Source organism: Elephas maximus, chromosome 20 (genome assembly GCF_024166365.1).
Source record: "Elephas maximus indicus isolate mEleMax1 chromosome 20, mEleMax1 primary haplotype, whole genome shotgun sequence".
Classification (NCBI taxonomy): domain Eukaryota; kingdom Metazoa; phylum Chordata; class Mammalia; order Proboscidea; family Elephantidae; genus Elephas; species Elephas maximus.
This window is the reverse complement of record NC_064838.1, coordinates 51,060,868-51,086,394: the sequence shown is the minus strand read 5'-3', so window position 1 is coordinate 51,086,394 and position 25,527 is coordinate 51,060,868. Positions and strand designations below refer to the sequence as shown.

General features: G+C 44.2%; 1 protein-coding gene across 1 annotated transcript; it reads left to right on the top strand.

Moving 5' to 3' along the window:
* Positions 1-1,423: 1,423 nt before the first annotated feature.
* LOC126063622 (serine protease 46-like) lies at positions 1,424-23,866 on the top strand. Its single transcript, XM_049862061.1, has 7 exons — positions 1,424-1,443; positions 1,527-1,546; positions 4,078-4,197; positions 4,639-4,816; positions 5,009-5,268; positions 6,090-6,256; positions 23,612-23,866. The coding sequence occupies exons 1-7, from the start codon at positions 1,424-1,426 to the stop codon at positions 23,864-23,866; spliced, it is 1,020 nt and encodes a 339-aa protein (XP_049718018.1).
* Positions 23,867-25,527: the final 1,661 nt, after the last annotated feature.

Sequence of the window (25,527 nt, the reverse complement as noted above, 5' to 3'; positions counted from 1 at the left end):
CAGTTATTTTGTTTTATTGATAGATTGTTTCCTCAAAATTATTATTTTCCAGTTTTCCACAAAGGCAGAGAAGTAGATAGGGTCTCTCTTCTTTGGAGTTTCCTTCTCTTTTTAGTTTGTGGGATATATATGTGTGTGTGTACATATATATGTACATACACATATGAATTTTTTATTGTGGCACATACACATAAATACACACATATAAATTGTGGGAGATTGATCTCTCTATCCCTCTTTTCCCCTAGAGGAAACCTGATTGTAGGATAATTACTTCCTTGATTTTCTACCATAGCATGTATGCCAACAAATAGTTTGTTTGCTTGTCTTTAAAAGTCATACAGTATGTACCCTTTTGTGCCAGACTTCTTTCACTCAACTGTTTGTTCATGAGATTCACCATATAGTCACATGTAGCAGTAGATGGCCCATCCTCATGGCTGTCCAGTGTTTCTTGCATCCATCCTCCCTTCAGTGGCAGTTGGGAAGTTTCCACTTGGGGCTCTTCCTGACAGTGCTGATGTGAACAGCTGGGATGTCTTTCCCGCTGCATATGTGTACAACTGTTTCCCGGGTACACAGTCAGGGGAAGAACTGCCAGGTTGTGGGGTAGGCACACTTTCTGCTTTACTAGATGATTTCAAACAGTCTCCTATGGTGCTTGTCCTGGTTCTTCTCTCCCAGCAGTGTGTGAGCAGCCCCGTTACTCCACATCCTCACCAACACTGGGAATGAGGTGGAGCAAGACTGAGCTGTTCCTCATGTACGGTGTGGGGATCACTCGGTCCTTGGGGAGGGGACCTCGGTGGAATGGTGTGGAGGGATCCCAAGGTGTCATTTTTCCTGCTGATTCATGAAGTCCAGGCCTGCAAGATGCTACGGGCATCACCTTCCTCTTGGGAAGCCACCTTCCCAAGTCAAATGCACACCTGGCCTCCCTCTACAAGACCCTTTGGGAAAAACGAAAGCCAGTCCCAACTCAGTCACACAGTACAGGAATAGTCATTCCACTCTTAGAACCTGCCTCAGTTTCCACACCTCCAGAGGAACCATCAGAGAGGCTTCATGGAGGAGCACTGGGGGTGCCTCAGGCATAAGGCACCAGGTGCTGGCACAGGCCAGACACGTGGCAATGTCATGGGCCAACTCAGAGTTAGGTACAGGGGTGCCATCAAGGGCCAAGGCTGGGCATCGGTGTGCTGCTGAGGGCCTGGCACCAGGAGCACCATCCAGTGAGGTGCCCAGCAGCAGCATCATCTCATGGCCCTGGGGAGGCCTTGCCATGGCCACACCACCTCCTCAGCATCCTGCTGCCCGAAAGGTGGAGTCTCCAACCCTGGAGCAGAAGCCCTGCTTCCCTGAATGAACAAACCATGAGTTCTAGAATCCTCACACAGTGGAGATTCCTGCCCACCCTGCCCCCATGTCCCATTATGAGGACCAGTAAAGGCTGGGCACCTGCTTGCAATGTCAAGTGGGTCTGGGTGTGAGGAGGGCCTTCTCACATCTGCCTATTCTCCTGCCAGATATGAGAAACTTCATGAAGGTAGGGCTTGGGGATGTGGGAGAGAGGCAGGAGGGGTCTGCTGCCTGGGTGCTTATGTTAGTGTCCCCATGCCTGAAGTGTTCCATCATCCATAATGGGGATGTCCTCACCAGACTGTGTGAGGTAAGGGGGCTGTTCCAACTTGCAGGGTGACCATGACCACAGGAGGGAAGTGCGTTATTATGAATGGGAGGGGGGTGAACTAACATCCACGGAACACATGGGCTTGTTTGGGAAGCAAATCTTAGGAGAGCCAGGACTTGCGATGATGATGGTGAAGATAGTGATGTGTGAATGACCATTCATCCTGTGTCAGGCCCCATTCACATGGCTTCACATCTCAATACCCTGTAAGGTGGACATTACCAGTATCCCTATTCCAATGCAGGAAACCCAGGCCAAGAGAGCTTATGAGGCTTGTAAGTAATGGAGTCAGAACTCAACTCCAGATTTCAATATACTTCTTGAGGGTGAAAAGTTTGGAACTCCAAGCAACAGAGAGTCTCGAGACTCCTACCCTAACTGATCACCACACGTAATCTTGTGGTGGCATCCCTAGCTTGGGTCACCTACCAGCTTCCCATTCTGTTGCGTGTCAGACATCATGCTGCGGAGAGGGAGTGGGGTTGTGTTCCCCAGCTCAGGGACTTTGTTTTCTCACCACCAATGTATGACTTCCCCTCCTGGAACAGTGTATCACAAAGTGAATGAATGAGTGAATGAAGGGGTGGTCTTCTCTACTCTGAATGAGCTATACTGCTTTCAGGCATCCCTGACGTTTTAGGGTGCTGTGGGTGTATACTGCTTCATGTAGCTGACTGACCGCTGTGCCTATGATGATGTGGGGATGGGTGTGGAACTCTGACTTTAGACGGACAGAGGTCATGAAGACAATATATGTCTTCCCAAGCCCAAATGTGAGTGCAAGAGATGACATCAGAGTACAGCTTGTAAATGGCGATGCTTCCCAGCTCTGATTCTGGGCCTCCAAGCCAGGGTACAGGCAGGTCTGTGAGGGAATCACTTTGAGCTGCTGCTGAGTGCCTGGCTGTGTGTAATGGTGCCACTGCGCCTATGACAAGAGTTAATCCGCAATACTCCGAGCCTTCAAATAATCCCTCATGGCTCTCCCCAAATTTGGCTGCAGTAGTTGATGCTGGCAGCTGATGCTGGCATCTCCAGGCTGTATCCTGCAAATCTGGTGCAAGGTTTTGGGGGAGGGAACCGGAGTCAACACTGCCCTGAATTCTGAGGGGTACACTTTTCAGAGACCTGGGGAACCCGCTGAGGATGGGGAGCAGAGAGGGGAAGCCCAACCCTGCCTCCTAGAGCTATCGCTTTTTAAGTGGTGGTGTTCTTTCTGCAGAGACTCAGCTCTGTGAGGCCTCTGCTTTACGAGAAAGGAAAGGGCGGCCTCTGGAAACTCTCTCCTTCCTCCCCGTGTAGATGGGCAGGCTGTAATCTGAAACAAAAAGGTGTATGAGAAGGGCCTGAAGTGTGGCTCCCCCTGGGGGAGACAGAAAGTAGGACAGCCTTGGCAGTGAGAGGGCAAAGCAGAGTCCTCCGTGGAAGGGGAGGGGTGGTCGGTGAGGAAGCCTTGGGGTCCCGGTGGAAGGCTGCTGGTTGAGGTCAAAGGTGTCCAGGCACTGAAGTCTGTGGCAAGGGAGTTGGCCACTTTCTTTATGCCTGATGGTACCAGGAGCCTGGAGCCCACAGTAGGTATGAGCCCAGACATTAACAGTTGGTTACTCCAGAGGGATTTCTACAGGGCAGGGCGCATAGATGTTCCTGTTAACACATATGGGTCGCCAGAGATTCAGAGCCTTGTCTGTTTGCTGTTGTCATCACCCCTCCACCCCTACGGACTCTCCCAGGTAAGAGCAAGCCTTGCTCACTGACACTGAGTCCTTGCTTGGCCCCGCAAGCTGAGCTCAGAAGGAAACGGAGATTTTCTGTAATCAGGAAAGCTGGTGACAATGTGAACCTGTGTCCAGCTTCGCCTCTGTGAAGAGGTCCATGGCCACGTGTCATAGTTTATTGACCAGTCTGAACTTGACAGTAGGCCACCGCTGAGAACCTCTTTTCTTTTCTTTAATCTTGCCGGATCTTCTTTCTCCCTTTCCTATCCTTAGTGATGCTTGGTTATTAAATGACAGACAAGCTGAGCCCAGTTTAAAACCTCAGTCTCTAGGGCAAACAGTAACACAAAGTGAGGAACGTGCTTCGTAGTTCAGTCATGTGTATGAGACCAAATGGGCACACCAGCCCAAAGCAAAGATGAGATGGCAGGAAGGGACAGGAAAACTGGACAAATTGAAATAGGAAAGCTGGGGTGGAGAAGGGGAGAGTGTTGACATGTGGGGTTGGCAACCAATGTCACAAAACAATCTGTGTATTAATTATTTAATGAAAAACTACTTTGCTCTGTAAACTTTCACCTAAAGCACAATAAAAAAAACAAACAAAAAAGCCAAATCTCAATTTCATATCCAGTTCAGTGTGGCCTCCTCCCCTTCCACCCCTCCCTCCAGGGCAGCTCCCCTGCTTGTGGGGGCCAGGGAGGGGCAAGGAGGATGGGAGCAGCATCACTGCTCACTTCCTTGTGTGGATCGGGGTGGTGGTCTGCGTGAAGCTGGCCCCGGGGCTGTGCAGTGAAGCAGCACTGTCCATTTTTTCAAGCTGCCCTGCCCGCTGAGCCCTGCCATTTACCCCAGGCTGATGGCTCTCCCCTCTGGTGATCTCACTCCCCCTACCATCTGTTTGTATAAACTCTGGTGCTGGGATTAGTCCTGGGTGAGGGCTCGGCTACCTCATAACAAGCTCCGGAGAGGCTGTCTGGTCCCCATTGTTTGGGGGTGCCTTTATTTTATATCAGTGGGGCACCAGCTGCCTCTGGGTCTTTGGTTGCCAGTTCCAGGGTGGTGGGAAAAGCCCCTCCCCACATGTTCATGTGACCTTGGCTGCTCGTGTCCAGGCTGGAAGGTGACTCTGCCTGGACAGTCTGCAGTGTGCAGGGCTCTGAGCGAGAGCTGCCTGTGGCTGCCCGAGGATCTGTGAGGGGTTAGCACAGCCCGTCTCTACTCTTTCCTTAGTGCCCTTGTTCGGGGTCTGTGGTCAGACCAACATCTCCTGCAGGGTGGTGAAGGGGAAGGTGGTGGAGGAAGGCAAGTGGCCATGGCAGGTGAGCATCCTGTTCCTGGGCATCTACGTCTGCAGCGGCTCCATCTTCCACGAGCAATGGGTCCTCACGGCTGCCCACTGCTTACAAAGGTCAGTCAGAATGGCCAGCAGGTCCTGGGCTTTGCCTTCTGTGGGGGGTAGGGGAGGGGGAGTAGGGGTGCCTGGTGAATCTGGAGCTCTGGGAGGAGGGGGCCTGGCTGGGTGGCCCTGTGCTCCGCCCCTGTCTCTCTGACCACTTCCAGCCTCCCTGCTGACGGTCCACCTCCTCCTGTGACCCTGCAGATCCAGGAACCAAAGCCAGTACTCTGTGAGGGTAGGACACCAACGCTCCCCGGAAGCTGGCATTCAGCTCCCAATCAGTCGCATCGTGATCCACGAGAGCTTCAGCAATCTTGCGTCCCAGGACATTGCCCTCCTGAAGCTCCAGAACCCCATCTCCTGGTCCCCCAACATCCAGCCCATCTGTCTTCCCGATGCCCGACACAAGCTACCTCTTGGGTCCATATGCTGGGTGATTGGGTGGGGACATGTAGGGAAACAAGGTGAGTGAAGGCAGGTGGAGACCCAAGACACACGCCTGCTCAGGGCAGAGATCCTCCACCCCACCATGGGCTCCGCAGTCCGTTCCTTTATCCACTCCTTTACTCAGCCAGCAGGCATTTCCCGAGCACCTACCTGTGCCATGCACTGTCCTGAACTCTGTGGATAAGCAGATATACACAGTGTGCTCTAGTGGAAAAGACACACCTGGCCTGCATGGACCTTGGCTCCCAAAGTCAAGTTAAACGCAAGGCGAAGCCTCCACCCTGCAGCATTGGCAGGAAATGACTCTTTGGCCATTAATGGGGTTCCCCGTCCACAGTTTGTACAAAGGCTGCATTTCAGGAAGTACTGAGACATCCTGTACACTGGTTATCTTGAGGAACCCATAATCCTGGAGGTCTGTCCCCTGTTGGTGCAATCCTGGGGTCCTAGATCTGGGGGAGGGTTATGGGGTCCTGCCTTCCAGGGGCGCCACATAGCCAGCCACTTTGGGATCTTGCCACCTTGTTGGGCAGCTATGGAGCAGTGCTTAGCCCCACACGCTCATGGAACCTGAAACTGTGGGGAAATCTCTCCTTGTCCCCGTTCAGGGCCTGGATATCCCCTGACACCCTGGGAGACCCTTGCTTAGTCTCTCTAATGAGCTGGGGCTTTTATAAAAGTCAGGCTGTGGGCTGAGGCCTTTACGAATTACCATTTCAGGAAGTGGCCCTGCTTCCTACATTAGCAAATTCAGACTACACCAAGATGGAGTTGGGCCGAAGAGTTACGGGATGCCCAGACAGGATCTCTCTCTCCTCAGGGACCACAGCGTCCTCAGGGACATCGACACCTGCCCCCTACAGCCTTCAAGAGATAGCTATCAAGATCGTACACAATGACGTCTGCAATGAGAAATACCGATTCCTCCTCAAGAGGGGCCAGAAGTTCTTCATCGGGAAGGACATGCTGTGTGGCAAATCCCAGCGGGGTGTGGCCTCTTGTCAGGTGCAGAGTGTGTGGATCGGGGCAGGGAGGGTCTTTGGGGGGCATGTCTTCCCTATGACATGGCACTGGGACTCTTTATTCCTCTGGACCTCGGTTTCCAATCAGTAAAATGGGAGTGAAAATACCCTTAGCGTGTCTACAATGATGGTAATAATGGCAGTAATTCTCAGGTCATTTTAACGCTCCCGAACACATGCTCAGATCTGGGCCAGGGGCTGGCAGAACCAGCTTTGCATAAATGAAATCGTCCTGTAAACGCGCCTCTGCCACTTGCATCTTCCATTCTACCTTATGTATTTTAGATATCTCCATATCGATACATGCAGCTTTAACTCAGAGTTAACAGTTCTATAATATTCTTCTTTGTGAATACACCACGAGTTACCCATTCTCTTGTTTATAAACATTGCGGTCCTTTTCAATTTTTTTTATGTCACAAACGCTGCTGCCCTGAATGGTCCACACACATATCCCTATTTATACGTTCCAGGATTTCTCAACAAGATACATCCTGCATGGAGTTGGTGGGTCATAAGCTGTGCATACCTTCGTCTTTAATAAAATAACTTGCTGTGAAGTTGACGGCAAGCTGATGCTCATGGCAGCCTCATGTGTGCTCCATAGAGTTTTTTTTAAAATAACTTTACTGTGTTTTCAGTGAAAGTTTACACAGCAGGTTAGATTCCCCTTTAACAATTACTACACACATTGTTCAGAGACATTGGTTACATTTTTCACAATGTGTTAACATTCTTATTAATTCCCTCGTGGATGTATTGCTTCCAGTAATCTGGTGTCCCTGTCCCTTTACCCTTTCATCTCTGCTTTAGAGTGACTGTTGACCATTTGGTCGCATATAGATGATTTTTTAAAGGTGTACAGTACCCATTGGTAATATTCTTTATTTTATGAGCCAATCTGTTATTTAGCTAAAAGGCTATTATTTGCTACTCAGGGGGGGTAGTTTTGGTTTAAAGTTTATGTAGTATCCTGGGGCAATAGTCTTGGGGACTCCTCTAGTCTCAATGGGTCCAATAAGTTTGGACTTTTTAAAAATTTGAGTTCTGTTCCACATATTCCTCCCCTTCTGTTGAGATCCATTTATTGTAGCCCTGATCAAAATGGTTGTTAGTAGGAGCTGGGCACCATCTAGTTCTTCTGGTCTCAGGATAGATGAGGCCGAGGTTTGTATAGACTGTTAGTCCTACAGACTAATATATTCTTGGAGACTTTGGTTTCCTTCTTTCTCTTTTGCCCCAGATGAGAAGACTGATAGTTGTGTCTTAGATGGCTGCTTGCAAGTGTTTAAGATCCCGGAAGCTACTCACCAAACTAGGACATAGAACATAAACTTTGTGAACTATATTATGCTAACTGGCTGAGTTGTCCTGTGAGGCTATGGTCCTAAGACTTCAAACCCAGAAAACCAATCCCGTGAGGCATTTGGTTATATCTAAGAAGTATCCATAACTGTGTCCCCTATATATGAACATACATACATGTACACACATGTATGTGCATATACTATGACTATATACACACCTATGCACATATATGTATACATATGTAACCACACATAAATTTTTTGGTTGTTGTTACTGTTGCAAAATTATATATTTTCTAACATTTACCAAATACGTCTTTTATATGTGTGTGTGTGTACTTCTTAGCGACATCATTCACCTTGGTCAAGCTGTGCACACTCCACCCACATTCAATGTTTGTTACTTTTCCCATTGCCAAAAATAACAAGTGTCTACACTCTAAAGGGTTATTTCCCCTCTCCCTACCCATCCGTCCCTGGTAACCACCAATGAATGTTGGTTTCTGTGTGTACACATAGTTTTGTCTTTTTATGAAAGTGGGATCATGCAACATTTGTTTGTTTATGATTTACTTATTTCACTCAGCATAGCATCCTCCAGATTCATCCATGTTATGTTTTGAGGACTTATCATTCATTATTCTTTAGGGTTGTGTAGTGTTCCATTGTATGTATGTACCACATTTTGCTTATCCATTCATCCTTTGATGGGCATTTAGGTTGTTTCCATCTTTTTGCTATTGTGAATAGTGCTGCAATGAACATAGGTGTGCATATGTCTCTTCATGCCACTTCTCTTAGGTCTCTAGGGTATATACCTAGAAGCCTGAATGCTGGATCATAAGTTAGCTCTATTTCTAGTTTTCTGAGAAATCGCGATACTGTTTTCCACAGTGGTTGTACAATTTTACAGTACCAGCAGTAGGTTCCAATCTCCCCACATCCTCGCCAGCATTTGTTTTCTGTTGATCAATGCCATTTTAGCAGGAATGAGGATCTCATTGTCATTTTGATTTGCGTCTCTCTAATGGCTAAAGATTGTGAACATCTTTCATGTGTTCGTTGACCTCTTGAATGCCCTCTTTAAAAAAAAAAAAAAATTTTTTTTTTTTTAAAGCCCTCTTTAGTAAAGTGTTTATTCACGTCTTTTGCTCATTTTTTAATTGGGTTTGTTTGTCTTTTTGTTGTTGAGTTGCTGACGTTTTCTATATATTTTAGAGATTAGATATGTTGTTCCCTGTTGTGGACTGAATTGTGTCCCCCAAAAATGTGCATCAACTTGGCTAAGCCATGATTCCCAGTATTGTGTGATTGTCTACCATTTTGTCATCTGATGTGATTTTCCTATGAGTTGTAAATCCTACCCGTATGATGTTAATGAGGTGGGATTAGCGGCAGTTATGTTAATGAGGCAGGACTCAATCTACAATCTTTTTTTTTTTTTAATAATTTTTATTGTGCTTTAAGTGAAAGTTTACAAATCAAGTCAGTCTGTCACACATAAGCCTATATACACCTTACTAAAAAAAAAAAAAAAATTATACTCCCATTTACTCTCCCCCTAATGAGTCAGCCTGTTTCCTCCCTCCAGTCTCTCCTTTCGTGACCGTTTTGCCAGTTTCTAACCCTCTCTACCCTCCCATCTCCCCTCCAGACAGGAGATGCCAACACAGTCTCAAGTGTCCACCTGATACAAGTAGCTCACTCATCATCAGTATCTCTCTCCAACGCATTGTCCAGTCCCTTCCATGTCTGATGAGTAGTCTTTGGGAATGGTTCCTGTCCTGGGCCAACAGAAAGTTTGGGGACTATGACTGCCGGGATTCTTCTAGTCTCAGTCAGACCATTAAGTCTGGTCTTTTTATGAAAATCTGGGGTCTGCATTCCACTGTTCTCCTGCTCCCTCAGGGGTTCTCTGTTGTGCTCCCTGTCAGGGCAGTCATCGGTCGTGGCCAGGCATCATCTAGTTCTTCTGGTCTCAGGATGATGTAAGTATCTAGTTCATGTGGCTCTTTCTGTCTCTTGGGCTCATAGTTATCGTGTGACCTTGGTGTTCTTCATTCTCCTTTGATCCAGGTGGGTTGAGACCAATTGATGCATCTTAGATGGCCGCTTGTTAGCATTTAAGACCCCAGATGCCACACTTCAAAGTAGGATGCAGAATGTTTTCATAATAGAATTTATTTTACCAATTGACTTAGAAGTCTCCTTAAGCCATAGTCCCCAAACCCCCACCCTTGCTCCGCTGACCTTTGAAGCATTCAGTTTATCCTGGAAACTTCTTTGGTTTTGGTCCAGTCCAGTTGAGCTGACCTTCCCTGTATTGAATATTGTCCTTCCCTTCACCTAAAGTAGTTCTTATCTACTAACTAACCAGTAAATAACCCTCTCCCACCCTCCCTCACTCCCCGCTCTCGTAACCACAAAAGAATGTGTTCTTCTCAGTTTATACTATTTCTCAAGATCTTATAATAGTGGTCTTATACAATATTTGTCCTTTTGCATCTGACTAATTTCACTCAGCATAATGCCTTCCAGGTTCCTCCATGTTGTGAAATGTTTCTTGGTTGCTTCCAGCTTTTTGATATTGTAAACAGTGCTGCAATAAACATGGGTGTGCATATATCTGTTCATGTAAAGGCTCTTATTTCTCTAGGGTATATTCCGAGGAGTGGGATTTCTGGGTTGTAGGGAAGTTCTATTTCTAACTTTTTAAGAAAATGCCAGATAGATTTCCAAAGTGGTTGTACCATTTTACATTCCCACCAGCAGTGCGTAAGAGTTCCAATCTCTCCGCAGCCTCTCCAACATTTATTATTTTGTGTTTTTTGGATTAATGCCCGCCTTGTTGGAGTGTTTGTTGGAGTGAGATGGAATCTCATCGTAGTTTTAATTTGCATTTCTCTAATGGCTAATGATCGAGAGCATTTCCTCATGTATCTGTTAGCTGCCTGAATATCTTCTTTAGTGAAGTGCGTGTTCATAACCTTCGCCCAATTTTTGATTGGGTTGTTTGTCTTTTTATGGTTGAGTTTTAACAGAATCATAGATTTCAGAGATCAGGCGCTGGTCAGAGATGTCATAGCTGAAAATTCTTTCCCAATCTGTAGGTGGTCTTTTTACTCTCTTGGTGAAGTCTTTAGATGAGCATAGGTGTTTGATTTTTAGGAGCTCCCCGTTATCTGGTTTCTCTTTGTCATTTTTGATAATGTTTTGTGTTCTGTTTATGCCTTGTATTAGGGCTCCTAAGGTTGTCACTATTTTTTCTTGCATGATCTTTATCGTTTTAGTCTTTATGTTTAGGTCTTTGATCCACTTGGAGTTAGTTTTTGTGCATGGTGTGAGGTATGGGTCCTGTTTCATTTTTTTGCAAATGGATATCCAGTTATGCCAGCACCGTTTGTTAAAAAGACTATTTTTCCCCAATTAACTGACTCTCGGCCTTTGTCAAATATCAGCTGCTCATATGTGGATGGATTTACATCTGGGTTCTCAATTCTGTTCCATTGGTCTATGTGCCTGTTGTTGTACCAGTACCAGGCTGTTTTGACTACTGTGGCTGTATAATAGGTTCTAAAATCAGGTAGTGTGAGGCCTCCCACTTTCTTCTTCTTTTTCAGTAATGCTTTACTTATCCGGGGCTTCTTTCCCTTCCATATGAAGTTGGTGATTTGTTTCTCCATCACATTAAAAAATGTCATTGGAATTTGAATCGGAAGTGCATTGTATGTGTAGATGGCTTTTGGTAGAATAGACATTTTTACTATGCTAAGTCTTCCTATCCATGAGCAAGATATGTTTTTCCACTTACGTAGGTCCGTTTTAGTTTCTTGCATTAGTACTTTGTAGTTTTCTTTGTATAGGTCTTTTACATCTTTGGTAAGATTTATTCCTAAGTATTTTATCTTCTTGGGGGCTACTGTGAATGGTATTGATTTGGTGATTTCCTCTTCGCTGTTCTTTTTGTTGATGTAGAGGAATCCAAGTGATTTTTGTATGTTTATCTTATAACCTGAGACTCTGCCAAACTCTTCTATTAGTTTCAGTAGTTTTCTGGAGGATTCCTTAGGGTTTTCTGTGTATAAGATCATGTCATCTGCAAATAGGGATAATTTTACTTCTTCCTTGCCAATCCGGATGCCCTTTATTTCTTTGTCTAGCCTAATTGCTCTGGCTAGGACCTCTAGCACAATGTTGAATAAGAGCGGTGATAAAGGGCATCCTTGTCTGGTTCCTGTTCTCAAGGGAAATGCTTTCAGGCTCTCCATTTAGGGTGATGTTGGCTGTTGGCTTTGCATAGATACCCTTTATTATGTTGAGGAATTTTCCTTTTATTCCTATTTTGCTGAGAGTTTTTATAATGACTGGGTGTTGGACTTTGTCAAATGCCTCTTCTGCATCTATTGATAAGATCATGTGGTTTTTGTCTTTTGTTTTATTTACATGGTGGATTACATTAATGGTTTTTCTAATATTAAACCAGCCTCGCATACCTGGTATAAATCCCACTCGGTCGTGGTGGATTATTTTTTTGATATGTTGTTGAATTCTATTGGCTAGAATTTCGTTGAGGATTTTTGCATCTATGTTCATGAGGGATATAGGTCTGTAATTTTCTTTTTTGTGGTGTCTTTACCTTTAGTAGTAGTGGTGTTAACTCTTCTCTGAAAGTTTGATAGAACTCTGCAGTGAAGCCATCTGGGCCAGGGCTTTTTTTTTGTTGGGAGTTTTTTGATTACCTTTTCAATCTCTTTTTTTGTTATGGGTCTATTTAGTTGTTCTACTTCTGATTGTGTTAGTTTAGGTAGGCAGTGTTTTTCTAGGAATTCATCCATTTCTTCTAGGTTTGCAAATTTGTTAGAGTACAATTTTTCATAATAATCTGATATGATTCTTTTGATTTCAGTTGGGTCTGTTGTGATATGGCCCATCTCGTTTCTTATTCAGGTTGTTTCCTTTCCTGTATTTCTTTAGTCAGTCTGGCCAATGGTTTATCAATTTTATTAATTTTTTCAAAGAACCAGCTTTTGGCTTTGTTAATTCTTTCAATTGTTTTTCCGTTCTCTAATTCATTTAGTTCAGCTCTAATTTTTATTATTTGTTTTCTTCTGGTGCCTGATGGATTCTTTTGTTGCTCACTTTCTATTTGTTCAAGTTGTAGGGACAGTTCTCTGATTTTGGCTCTTTCTTCTTTATGTATGTGTGCATTTATCGATATAAATTGGCCTCTGAGCACTGCTTTTGCTGTGTCCCAGAGGTTTTGATAGGAAGTGTTTTCATTCTCGTTGCATTCTATGAATTTCTTTATTCCCTCCTTAATGTCTTCTATAACCCAGTCTTTTTTGAGCAGAGTATTGTTCAGTTTCCAAGTATTTGATTTCTTTTCCCTGATTTTTCTGTTATTGATTTCCAATTTTATGGCCTTGTGGTCTGAGAAGATGCTTTGTAATATTTTGATGTTTTGGATTCTGCAAAGGTTTGTTTTATGACTTAATATATGATCTATTCTAGAGAATGTTCCATGTGCACTAGAAAAAAAAGTATACTTTGAAGCTGTTGAGTGGAGTGTTCTGTAAAAGTCTGTGAGGTCAAGTTGGTTGATTGTAGCAATTAGGTCTTCTGTGTCTCTATTGAGCTTCTTACTGGAAGTCATATTCTTCTCCGGAAGTGGTGTGTTGAAGTCTCCTACTGTAATTGTGGAGGTGTCTATCTCACTTTTCAATTCTGTTAAAGTTTGTTTTATGTATCTTGCAGCCCTGTCATTGGGTGCATAAATATTTAATAAGGGTATATCTTCCTGGTCAATTGTCCCTTTAATCATTATGTAGTGTCCTTCTTTATCCTTTGTGGTGGATTTAAGTTTAAAGTCTATTTTGTCAGAAATTAATATTGCCACTCCTGCTCTTTTTTGATTGTTGTTTGCTTGATATATATTTTTTCCATCCTTTGAGTTTTAGTTTGTTTGTGTCTCTAAGTCTAAAGTGTGTCTCTTGTAGGCAGCATATAGATGGATCATGTTTCTTTATCCAGCCTGAGACTCTCTGTCTCTTTATTGGTGCATTTAGTCCATTTACATTCAGAGTAATTTTAGATAAGTATGTGTTTAGTGCTGTCATTTTGATACCTTTTTGTGTGTGTTGCTGACAATTTCATTTTTCCACTTACTTTTTTGTGATGAGACTTTTTTCTCTGTAAATTGTGTGTTCCTCATTTCATAGTAGTCGAATTTATCTTTGCTGAGTCGTTATGTTTTTCTTGGTTTTTATTTTGAGTTATGCAATTGTTAGACCTCTTTGTGGTTACCTTAATGTTTACCCCTATTTTTCTAAGTAAAAACCTAACTTGTATCATCCTATATTACCTTGTTTTCCTCTCCATACGGCAGTTCTATGCCTCCTGTATTTACTCCCTCTTTTTTATTATTGTGATCTTTTACATAATGACTTCAATGATTCCCTGTTTTGAGCATTTTTTTCTTTTTAAAATTAATCTTAATTTGTTTTTGTGATTTCCCTATTTGAGTTGATATCAGGATGTTCTGTTCTGTGACCTTGTGTTGTGTTGGTATCTGATATTATTGATTTTCTGACCAAACAAGTTCCTTTAGTATTTCTTGTAGCTCTGGTTTCATTTTTGCAAATTCTCTAAGCTTGTGTTTGTCTGTAAGTGTTTTAATTTCACCTTCATATTTGAGAGAGAGTTTTGCTGGATACACGATCCTTGGCTGACAGTTTTTCTCCTTCCGTGCTCTCTATATGTCATCCCATTGCCTTCTTGAGTGCGTGGTTTCTGCTGAGTAGTCTGAACTTATTCTTATTGATTCTCCTTTGTAGGAGACCTTTTTTTTATCCCTGGCTGCTTTAAAAATTTTCTGTTTATGTTTGGTTTTGGCAAGTTTGATGATAATATGTCTTGGTGATTTTCTTTTTGGATCAATCTTATATGGGGTTCGATGAGCATCTTGGATAGATATTCTTTCGTCTTTCATGATGTCAGGAAAGTTTTCTGCCAACAGATCTTCAACTGTTCTCTCTGTATTTTCTGTTATCCCTCCCTGTTCTGGAACTCCAATCACACGCAAGTTATCCTTCTTGATAGAGTCCCACGTGATTCTTAGGGTTTCTTCATTTTTTAAAATTCTTTTACCTGATTTTTCTTCAACTATATTGGTGTCAGTTGCCTTATCCTCCACCTCCCCCCCCCCCGCTGCATTCCAGTTGCTCGATTCTGCTCCTCTGACTTCCTATTGTCGAATTCTGTAATTTTACTGTTAATCTTTTGGATTTCTGAATGCTGCCTCTCTATGGATTCTTGCAGCTTATTAATTTTTCCACTATGTTCTTGAATAATCTTTTTGAGTTCTTCAACTGCTTTATCAGTGTGTTCCTTGGCCTTTTCTGTAGATTGCCTTATTTCATTTTTGAGGTCATCCCTGATGTCTTGAAGCATTCTGTAAATTCGTTTTTTATATTCTGCATCTGGTAATTCCAGGATTGTATCTTCATTTGGGAAAGATTTTGATTCTTTAATTTGGGGAGTTGTAGAAGCAGTCATGGTCTGCTTCTTTATGTGGTTTGATATTGACTGCTGTCTCTGAGCCATCTATAAGATATTGTAATGATTTATTTTATATTTGCTCACTGAGTCTTATCCTGTTTTGTTTTCTTTCAATATACATAGGTGGGCTACTAGATTGCACTGTCTTGATTGTTGTAGCTTTTGAATCACTTATGTCCTATTACCAGCTGGTTTGGGCTGTTACCAGACATGTAAACCTAAGAGTCTATTCACTATTCTTGAGTAGAATCTGATTTTTGGTCACCAAGTGTGTAGTGGTGATAGTCATGTGCACCAGATTCTAGTAGCAGCAGGGGGTCACACTCCAGGGGGGCAGGATGCTGACAGGCTTCCCCCAAGTGCCAGTGAGGTAAGTGTGTCTCTGTTCCTAAACCACTTTTGTGGGTGGGCTCTGCAGCTGTACCTTAGGCACCTAGTGCATGTACCTCTACAGATTGGTAGGTGTCACTATCCTCAGACCCCTATGGCAGGAGGCTAGGTGGTTTGGGTGGGGCTTCAGCCCTTAGTTCCCCGTTGTGGGTCAGTGAGGGCTCTGTTTAATAGGTAGAGTTATCAGACCTGGGAAACTTGTCTTTCCAGTAATCCGCTAAAACAATTACAGTCAGATCACTATCAGAATTGCCTTTTCATTATAATAGCCACCTCATTGCCTGTAGGGATGAAAGCTCAAGACTGTGGATCTCATATGCTTGGCTGGAGCTGTTTCTGTATTTTTATTCCAAATTCGGGCAGTCAGGGAAGGAGTTTTGGTCCCTGGGTTTTTTGTAGCTGCTTCTCTCAGGGCAGAATGGGTTAGGAAAAGACAAAAACAAACAAACAAACAAAAAACACAGAGCACTTCACTCTCTGGCCCAGGAAATTCCAATGCTAGGAAGGGGAGGGGAGGGATCAGATAGATAGGACAGAGTAGCACCCAGGAATATAGACAAAGTTACTTATCTTGCTTGGTGATGACTGTTTTATCTGAGATTCCTGAGGGGTGTGTAGCCTGTGTGTGTTGGCTGGGTTGAGATTGCCCCCGAGGGTCAGGTCCGTGTCCTGTGCTTGTGCTGTCTCAGAAGCTGTGGTCAGTTCCTCCGCTCTCAGTCCAAAGCCCAGTGCCAAGGTTCCCCACCTGGAACACCGCACTCCAGGCTCCAAAACCAGTTACTTCCTCCCGGTGACTTCTCCTCCTGTCAGCCGCGTCGCTGCGTTGCCTGTGTGCACTGGCTGGGCTTCCGCAGAGGTCACTTCATGGGGCTAGGGCTGTGTCCTGTGTTTGTGCCATCTCAGGATGCCGTGCTCAGCTCCCCTGCACCCAATCCAAAGCCTGGCGCCAAGGTTTTCTGACTGGGATGCTGGCTCCAGACTCCGAAAACAGTCGCTGCTTCCCTGTGGTTGCTCGTTCTCTCCTTAGCCCCGTCAGTGTGCAGCCTGCTTGCGCTGGCTGAGTCTCTACAGAGGTTACTCCAGGGGAACAGAGGTTAGGGCTGTGTCCTGTGCCTGCCCCACCTCAGCAAGCCGCAATCAGCCCCACCACTCGGCACATGGGAACTGCATGGGCTCAAGGCTGTGGTGCAGGTTGCCGGTTCCAGAAGCGGTCACTGCTTCAGGGTGCAGCTTTTTTGCTCCCCTGTCACTCAGGTCAACTCTTTAGATCTGTGTTTGATGGTCAGCGTTCGTAGATTGTCATGTATGTGATCGATTCACTTGTTTTTCCGAGTCTTTGCTGCAAGAGGGATCCGAGGTAGCTTCTACCTAGTCAGCCATCTTGGCCCCACCCCCTACAATCTCTTTTGAGATATAAAAGAGCAGAGAGATATGTGGGGCCTCCTATCACGAAGAGTGCAAAACCAAGAGGGGAACTTGTTCTTTGGACAAGGGGTCCCTGTGCTGAGAAGCTCCTAGATTGGAGAAGACTGATGACAAGGATCTTTCCCCAGAGCCAACAGAGAAAGCCTCCTCCTGGAGCTGGCACTGTGAATTTGGACTTCTAGCCTCCTGAACTGTGAGGGAATAAATTTCTCTTTGTTAAAGCCATTCGTCCACTTGTGGTATTCCTGTTACAGCAGCACTTAGATAACTAAGACTGTATAGCCTTCAGTATGGATTGCATCTCAACATAAAGAAAACAAAAACCCTCACAACTGGACCAATAAGCAACATCATAGTAAATGGAGAAAAGATTGAAGTTGACAAGGATTTCATTTCACTTGGATCCACAACTAATGCCTATGGAAACAGCAGTCAAGACACAAGGGAAAGATGAGTCCAAATGACTGAACGAACCACAAGTACTACAGCCTCCACCAGACTGAGTCTGGCACAACTGGATAATGCCTGGCTACCACCACCAACTGCTCTGACGGGGACCACAAAAGATGTTCCTAGACAGAGCTGGAGGAAAATATAGAACAAAATTCTAACTCACACACACACACACAAACAAACAAACTGGTCTGACAGAGACTGGAGAAACCACGACAGTATGGCCCCCAGACACCCTTTTAGCACAGTAATGAAGTCACTTCCAAGGTTCGCCTTTCAGCCAAAGATTAGACAGGCCCATAATACAAAATGAGACTAAAGGGGCACACCAGCCCAGGGGCAAGGACTAGAAGGCAGGAGGGGACAGGAAAGCTGGTAATAGGGAACCCAAGGTTGACAAGGGGGAGTGTTGACATGTTGTGGGGTTGGTAACCACTGTCATGGAACAATATGTGTACTAATTGTTTAACAAGAGGCTAGTTGGTTCTGTAAACCTTCATCTAAAGTACAATTAAAAAAAAAATCAAAATACGTATTGCATTAGGCAAATCTGCAAAAGATCTCTTTAAAGTGTTAAAAAAGCAAAGATGTCACTTTGAGAACTAAGGTGCACCTGAACCAACCCATTGTGCTTCCAATTACTTCATATTCATGTGAAAGCTGGACAATGAATAAGGAGGACCAAAGAGTAATTGATGCCTTTGAATTGTGCTGTTGGTGAAGAGTAGTGAATATAGCACAGACTGCCATAAGAACAAAAAACCTGTCTTGGAAGATGTAGAGGCAGAATGTTCCTTGGAAGCAAGGATGGTGAGACTTCGTCTCACATATTTTGGACATGTCATCAGGAGAGACCAGTCCGTGGAGAAGGACGTCATGCTTGGTAAAGCAGAGGGTCAGAGAAAAAGAAGAAGACCCTCAAGCAGATGGGTTGACACAGTGGCCACAGGAGTGGGCTCAAACATAGCAAAGATTGTGAAGATGGCACAGGACTGGGCAGTGTTTTGTTTTGTTGTACATAGGGTCACTATGAGTTAGAACTGACTAGATGGCATCTAACAACAACAACAACAACAACATGTTTTCCAAACACGTATTTACACTTGAATTAACACTAGGGTTAATGTCTACAGCCCCCTCCTCAGCAGGACCAGAACCTCCCTTTATTTCCACTTTCTTCCTTTCTCTCCCTAGAATCATTCTCATGCTGAAGACATCTAGGCATTCAGCCTACTGAACCCTTGTATTATTTTTAAGAGCTTTTAGTTGACTCTTGGGCTTTCCAGGCTGACACATGAGCTACAATTGGTAGTGATTTCGCCTCTTTTATTTCCTTTATTTTTACCTCTTTTTCCATTGTTTTGGGTACCACTCCCCAAAACAATCTTGAATCATAGCTGTGCTTTTACTTGTTGACAACCATAGACATGCTTCTCATGCTTCAGCGTGAGTCATGGTGCTAATTTGGCATATCTGCCAAAGAGAGAGCCACTCCTTTCTATTTTATTATGGCATTTTCTTTCAGGAGTGGATGCTCCATTTTATAAAATGTGTTTTCTGTATCTATCCAGATGACTCTGCTCGGTAACTCTTAATGTGCTGAGTCAGTTCCATGAACAGATTTCCTCATGGCCATTGGCCATGCATTCCAGGAATCATCTCTCCCTGGTCGTGGTGTACTTTTATTTCATTAATCTGTTGGATTCAGATTTACAGTATCTTTTTTTAGAACGTGTTTATTCATTCATTTATTCATCCTATAGACACTGTGTGCTGGATACTGGGCCAGGTGGGATAGCATTGCCCAGGGAAGGTACTGGCCTCGGAGAACGGGCAGTCCTAGGCAGCACAATCCACAGAACCTCGCAGCCTCCCTCCCGACACACATTGAAGCTGGGCTCCATTTTAAGGTGTGTGGAAGAAGGCACTTCTTTGTTAAATCTGTCAGGATTACACTTCACTTGAAAAATATCGGTCCCTGTTCTAATTATCACAAATTATCTGCTCTTTGAACATTGAATAGAAATTATGTCTAAAACCTTGTGGGTCTGTTTTCCTTTTAGGGCTCGTTCTTAGGGAATATTTTAAGTTTTTTAGCCCCAGGATTATTGGACTTATTAGGCTTTCTACCACTCTTTAACTTAGTTTAAATGAAATAATAATTTCTTAGAAATTATTCATTTAATCCAGAATTTAAATTCATAAATAGGAAGTTGTAGGCAGTCGTCAGATTCTGAGAAAGTATATTTCCTCTGGACGTGATTCTAGTCTCTTTTCCACTCACACCATGAGGTATTTTTATTTTCCTTCTCTCTCTTTTGTTTTTTAGGTTAGACTTACAAGGCGTATGTCCATTTTTTTTTTTTAAGAACAAGCTATTGATAGGATGTCTTTAGTCTGTGATTTTCCTGCTTTCTAATGCATGAATATGCTCATTTTGCCTTTATTAATTCTTTTCAAGCATCTTGAACTGAATGTGCAATGATAAATAACTGATGATAATAACAAATAATTTATTTTTGTTCTTTCTTGTTGATATTAAAAGTGTTTCAGACCAGGACTTTTCTGAGTGCATGTCAGGTCCACTTACCGTGGGCTTTGCAATGTGTGGTGGTCTTCTTTTCTATCTTCTAATTGTAGATTTTACTTTAAAATATTTGAAAGTTAAAACTTTTCTCTGTTCAGGGGGTGATTCACATTTTGTTAATATTTCTGGTTTCATCTCATGGCGGTAAGAAGATATCCAGAATCAATTCAATGGCAACTAACAGTGCCCTACTAAAAGTCTAAATTTCAAAATCGATTTGAAGGATGTCTCTCTTTCTTCTGTTATCTCTCTCTGAACTCTCCCGTCTTTGGGCCCTCAGAGCCCAGCCAATCATATATCTAAAGTAATGGTTTGACACTGTCATCACTGACTTGATTTTCCCCTTCATTTTCCATTTCCTCTACCCTCACAAGGCACCTACTTAAGTCTATTTAATACATGTCCTTACAGATACCTGTATCTTTGGAAGAAATATAGTGCTACTATATGTGTATTTACATGCAAGTAAAATTTTGCTGCAGATAATTCAAAAGTGGTTGCAGTAGTACATCGACAGGGAACTGCCAGAAATTCAAGCCGGATTCAGAAGAGGATGTGGAATGAGAGATATCATTGCTGATGTCAGATGGGTTTTGGTTGAAAGCAAAGAATACCAGAAAAATGTTGACCTGTGTTTTGTTGACTATGCAAAGGCCCTCGACTATGTGGATTATAACAAGTTAGGGATAACATTGCAAAGAAGAGAAATTCCAGAATACTTCATTGTTTTCATTAGGAAGGTGTATTTAGACCAAGAGGCAGTCGTTTGAACAGAACAAGAGGATAACGCATGGTTTAAAATCAGGAAAGGTGTGTGTCAGGGTTGTATCCTTTCACCATACCTATTCAATCTGTATGCTGAGCAAATAATCTGAAAAACTGGACTATATGAAGAAGAACGTGGCATCAGGATTGGAGGAAGACTCATTAACAACCTGTCATATGCAGAAGGGACATCCTTGCTTGCTGAAAGTGAAGATGACTTGAAGCACTTACTGATAAAGATCAAAGACTGCAATCTTCAGTATGGATTGCACCTCAACATAAAGAAAACAAAAATCCTCATAACTGGGCCAATAAACAACATCATGATAAACAGAGAAAATATTGAAATTGTCAAGGATTTCATTTTACTTGGCTCCACAATCAACGCCCATGGAAGCAGCAGTCAAGAAATCAAAAGATGCACTGCACTGGGCAAATCTGCTGCAAAAGACCTCCTTAAAGTGTTAAAAAGCAAAGATAGCACCTTAAGGACTAAGGTGCACCTGATCCAAGCCACGATATTTTCAATTGCCTCATAAGCATATGAAACCTGCTCAATGAATAAGGAAGACTGAGGAAGAATTGATGCCTTTGAATTATGGCGTTGATAAAGAATATTGAATATACCATGGGCTGCCAGAAAAATAAACAAATCTGTCTTGGAAGAAGTACAGCCAGAATGCTCCTAAGACACGAGGATGGTGAGAATTCATTTCACATACTTTGGACATGTTTTCAGGAGAAACTAGTCCCTGGAGAAGGATTTTGTGGCTGGTAAAGTAGAGGGTCAGCACACAAGAGGAAGACCCTTCAATGAGATGGATGGTCACTGTGGCTGCAGCAATGGGCTCAAACATAGCAACAAGTGTGAGAATGGCGTAGGATAGAGCAGCGTTTCATTCTGTTATACATAGGGTTGCTGTGAGTTGGAACCAAGCAGACAGCAACTAACAACGACAACAACACGTGTGTGTTTGAATTTGTGTAAAAAATATTGCACTACATATCTCCTTCTTTAATTGTTTGTTGAGGAGTCTCAGTTTGGTAGGGTATCCACATTAAATGGTTTTATTCTTCTAAGTCATTGCCCCCAAATGACTTATGTCAAATCCCTCCCACCCCTGCCAACATCATTTTGGGCAGAATTCATAACTTCTAGTCATTTTCATTTGCTCTTGAATACTAGTTGAAAGGTTGGCTCTTCCAACATACCCAGAGGTGCCTCAGAAGACAGGTCTGGCAATTTGCTTCTGAAAGGTCACAGCCTTGAAAACCCTATGGAGCACAGTTCTACTCTGCACACATGGGGTCACCAGGAGTTGGAATCAACTCAAGAACGACTAACAACAACACCCCGTTGAAAGTCTAAATTTCAAAATAGATTTGATTTAAACCTCACCTCACGCGCAACCTCATCGCCCTCTTCTGGCGGCCAGCCCTCTCCAAGTGGTGGAGAATGGAAGCCCTCACACCCACAGCTCTTCTCAGCTCTCTTTCTCTGCTTGTTAATTTTCAGAAATTCCTTAGATATGCTGAATATTGACACCTAGCTGGTTTTAGACAGAGCAGAGCAAATATCCTATTTTAATCCATCATCTATCATCAATGAGATTTGGTGTCCTTCAGCGAAGAGATAGCCTTAACTTCCATGGAATTAAACTTAATGCATTTCCCCTCTTATTTTTTTAAAAAATATGCCTCATCCCAAGTCATAAAGACGTGGCCCTCCATGTCTTTAATTAGCTTTATCTTTTTACTTTTCACATTTTAGAGTTTTAATTCCCCTGGACTTTGTTATGGTAGGATCCAACTTCATTTTTCTCCATCTGGTGAGCCTGTTTTCCCACCATCTGCTGGCAGAGTGCCCCTTTCCCACAGATCTGACACTTTCTATCATGTGTGCCAAGTACCCCCCTGGGCAGGCGTCAGGTTCTGGGCTCTTTATTGCCCTACTTTTTTTCTTGATTTGTCATTGAGTTGATTCTAATTCACGGTAACCACAAGCGTATCAGAGTAGAACGGTGCTCCATGGGGTTTTCAATGGCTGATTTTTCAGAATTAGATCACCAGGCCTTTCTTCCAAGGTACTTCTAGGTGGACTTGAACCTCTAACCTTTCAGTTAGCGGCTAAGCACATTAACTGTCTGCACCACCCAGGGGCTCCCCCTATTGCCCCAGTGGTCTATTTTTCTGTTTCTGTGTCAGTACCATACCATTTCTATAACTAGATCTTTGACATATATCTAATGACCTGATAGGTCAAAACAGCCCCTGGCCTGACTCTCCAATTCTTCACTCTTCATGGCCGAGTCATATTCCATTGTGTGCATATACCACATTTTGTTTATCCCTTCATGTGTTAAGGGATCTTTAGGTTGTTTCCACCTTTTGGCTATTGTGAAAAGTACTGCAATGAACATGTGATTGCCTTTTGATATATGTTCTTGTAAACGTTGTTCTCATACATGCATATATTTTTGCACAAAAAGTGGGAGGTAGGGGGATGGTTGGCATTTCAGATAGTCACTCTGCAAGCAGGATTGTAGGATAGAAGAGGGCCAATAGCAACACTTTGGAGGCCCACCAGGATTTAGAGGGAGGGTAGAGAAGGGCACCAGTGAGTTATGGTCAGAAAGTTAGTAGGAGAATGAAGAGAGAGGCCAGCGGGATCCCCAGCTTGGGACCCAGAGAAGAGCTTACTGGCCACACAGCAGATTCATAGCCACGTTGAGGGGCAGCAGAGGCCTAATACAGTGCACGCTGAGATGTGGCCTGAGAGGGTGCCAGAACATCCAGGGCCTGCAGGGAGGCCCTCCTGCTGCCTTTCTTATGCCTCCCTTCCTCCCCTCTGCAGGGCAGTTCTGGCAACCCCCTCGTTTGCCGGGTGAATAGGACATGGATCCAGATGGGACTGGTGAGTTGGGGCTTCAGCTGTGCCCAGTCCCGGTTTCCGAGCATCTACACCAGCACCTCCTACTTCAACCTATGGATCAAGAATCAGGTCTCCGATGTGAAGTTCATCAGTCGGGCCAGCCCTGCCTTCCTGAGCCCGGTCTTCCTCACTGGCTACATTCTGCTGGTCTCTTTGGGTTCCCTGTGGCTCCTGTGAGCAGTGGTTTCCGAGCGGTTATGCCTGAAGGCCGAGTCTCCCTCCTCTCTGTTCTGCCCTGAGGAGAAGTGGAGACCAGAGAGGCACAGAACATCAGGGCAAGGTGTCCTTGGGGGAGGGTCTCAGAGCCACTGTTTTCTCTGTTGCTCAATGAAGATGCTCTTGAACCCTGGACCACTGAAGTCATCTTTCTTCTTGACTTTGGCCGAACCCCTGGAATCTTTCATATACAGCTCCCTCCCACCCCTCACCAAACAGCCCTGGCTGTTCTCTCAAGTTGAGCTTTCCCAGATAGGGGCACCTGGATTATAATCCTGTCTGTCTGGCACTTATCGTGTGACCTTGGGAGATTGTCCTCTTCTTGGGTGGCAATTCCTCTTCTGTAAAAAGGAAGTTGGACTCTGTGATTCCCAGTGTTTGCTTAGTCACCTCAGCATATCAGCACTCCCTAAGATCCCTATGACCCTTGCATGGGTTTCGGACACACACTTTCCCTAAGACCCTCCTTTGAGGGTTGGCCTTGTCCCAAGAAACTCACGATGACCAGATTGTAGACCTTCACTATGGACTGTGCTCCGGAGCCCCTGGGCCTCTCCCAACTCCTCATATCTCCCTGTAAGGTCTGCAGAATCTGAAGTCTTCCTCCCTCCCTTCCCCTACCAATGTCCTGGCAGGGGTGGGGGACTTGGGGGGGCAGGGCCTGCTTGGATGAATTGGTGTGGCGACTGCACCCTGAGCCCCTGAGCTGCCTTGGTGACCATCGGGTCAGAGGCCGGAGAGGATGGACTAGCTCAAGCTAGCTGGACTGAGAGGAGAAAAGCCCTGCCTCCTGTGTGCATGTGCCGCGGGGGCTCTTTACACCTGGTGGCCTCAGGTTCTGAGCTGCCAGTCTTCCTTGCCCCTCGGGTGCCAGAAGGGCAATGGGTGTAATTCACTGCTTTCTCAGAGATTGGAGCACTGTATGGCCAGCCCGAGTGTCTTTCCCAAGACCACCAAAAACCAAACCCAAACCAAAAAACAAACCAAACCTGTTGCCGTCAAGTCGATTTTGACTCATAGCGACCCTATAGGACAGAGTAGAACTGCCTCATAGGGTTTCTAAGGAGCGGCTGGTGGATTCGAACTGCCGATCTTTTGGTCAGCTGAGCTTTAACCAGGGCTGCAAAACCAAACCAGTTACTGTCAATCCCATATGTTGCAGAATAGTAGTCTGCTCCATAGGGCTTTTAAGGTAGTGACCTTTGAGAACAGATTGCCAGGCCTTCCGAAGTGCCTTTGGATAGGTTCAAACCACCAATCTTTTGATTAATAGTTGAGCCCTTAACCTTTTGCACCACTCAGGGACTCCTCCCAAGACCATAACCCATTGCTATCGAGTCCATCCCAACTCATATTGACCCTATAGGACAGAGTAGAACTGCCCCATAGGGTTTCTGAGGAGTGGCTAGTGGATTCGAACTGTCAACCTTTTGGTTAACCACTGTGCCCCAGGGCTCCTTTCCTCCCAAGACCAGGCTGTTGAAAAAGTTAGTGTCCTGGGTTGATTTAACCTTCACCTTATCTTTTATTAGACTGGGATTTTCCAACAGCTCCAAACCAAAACTTCTTTCAGGAATTCCCCATGCTACTTTCAAAATGTATTATCCAACTGTGTCACTGAA

Coding starts and splice junctions, on each gene's coding strand:
- LOC126063622 (XM_049862061.1), top strand. CDS start 1,424: ATGTCCCATTATGAGGACCA. Junction 1,444..1,526: donor ATGTCCCATTATGAGGACCA/GTAAAGGCTGGG, acceptor TTCTCCTGCCAG/ATATGAGAAACTTCATGAAG. Junction 4,198..4,638: donor GCTGGCCCCGGGGCTGTGCA/GTGAAGCAGCAC, acceptor CTCTTTCCTTAG/TGCCCTTGTTCGGGGTCTGT.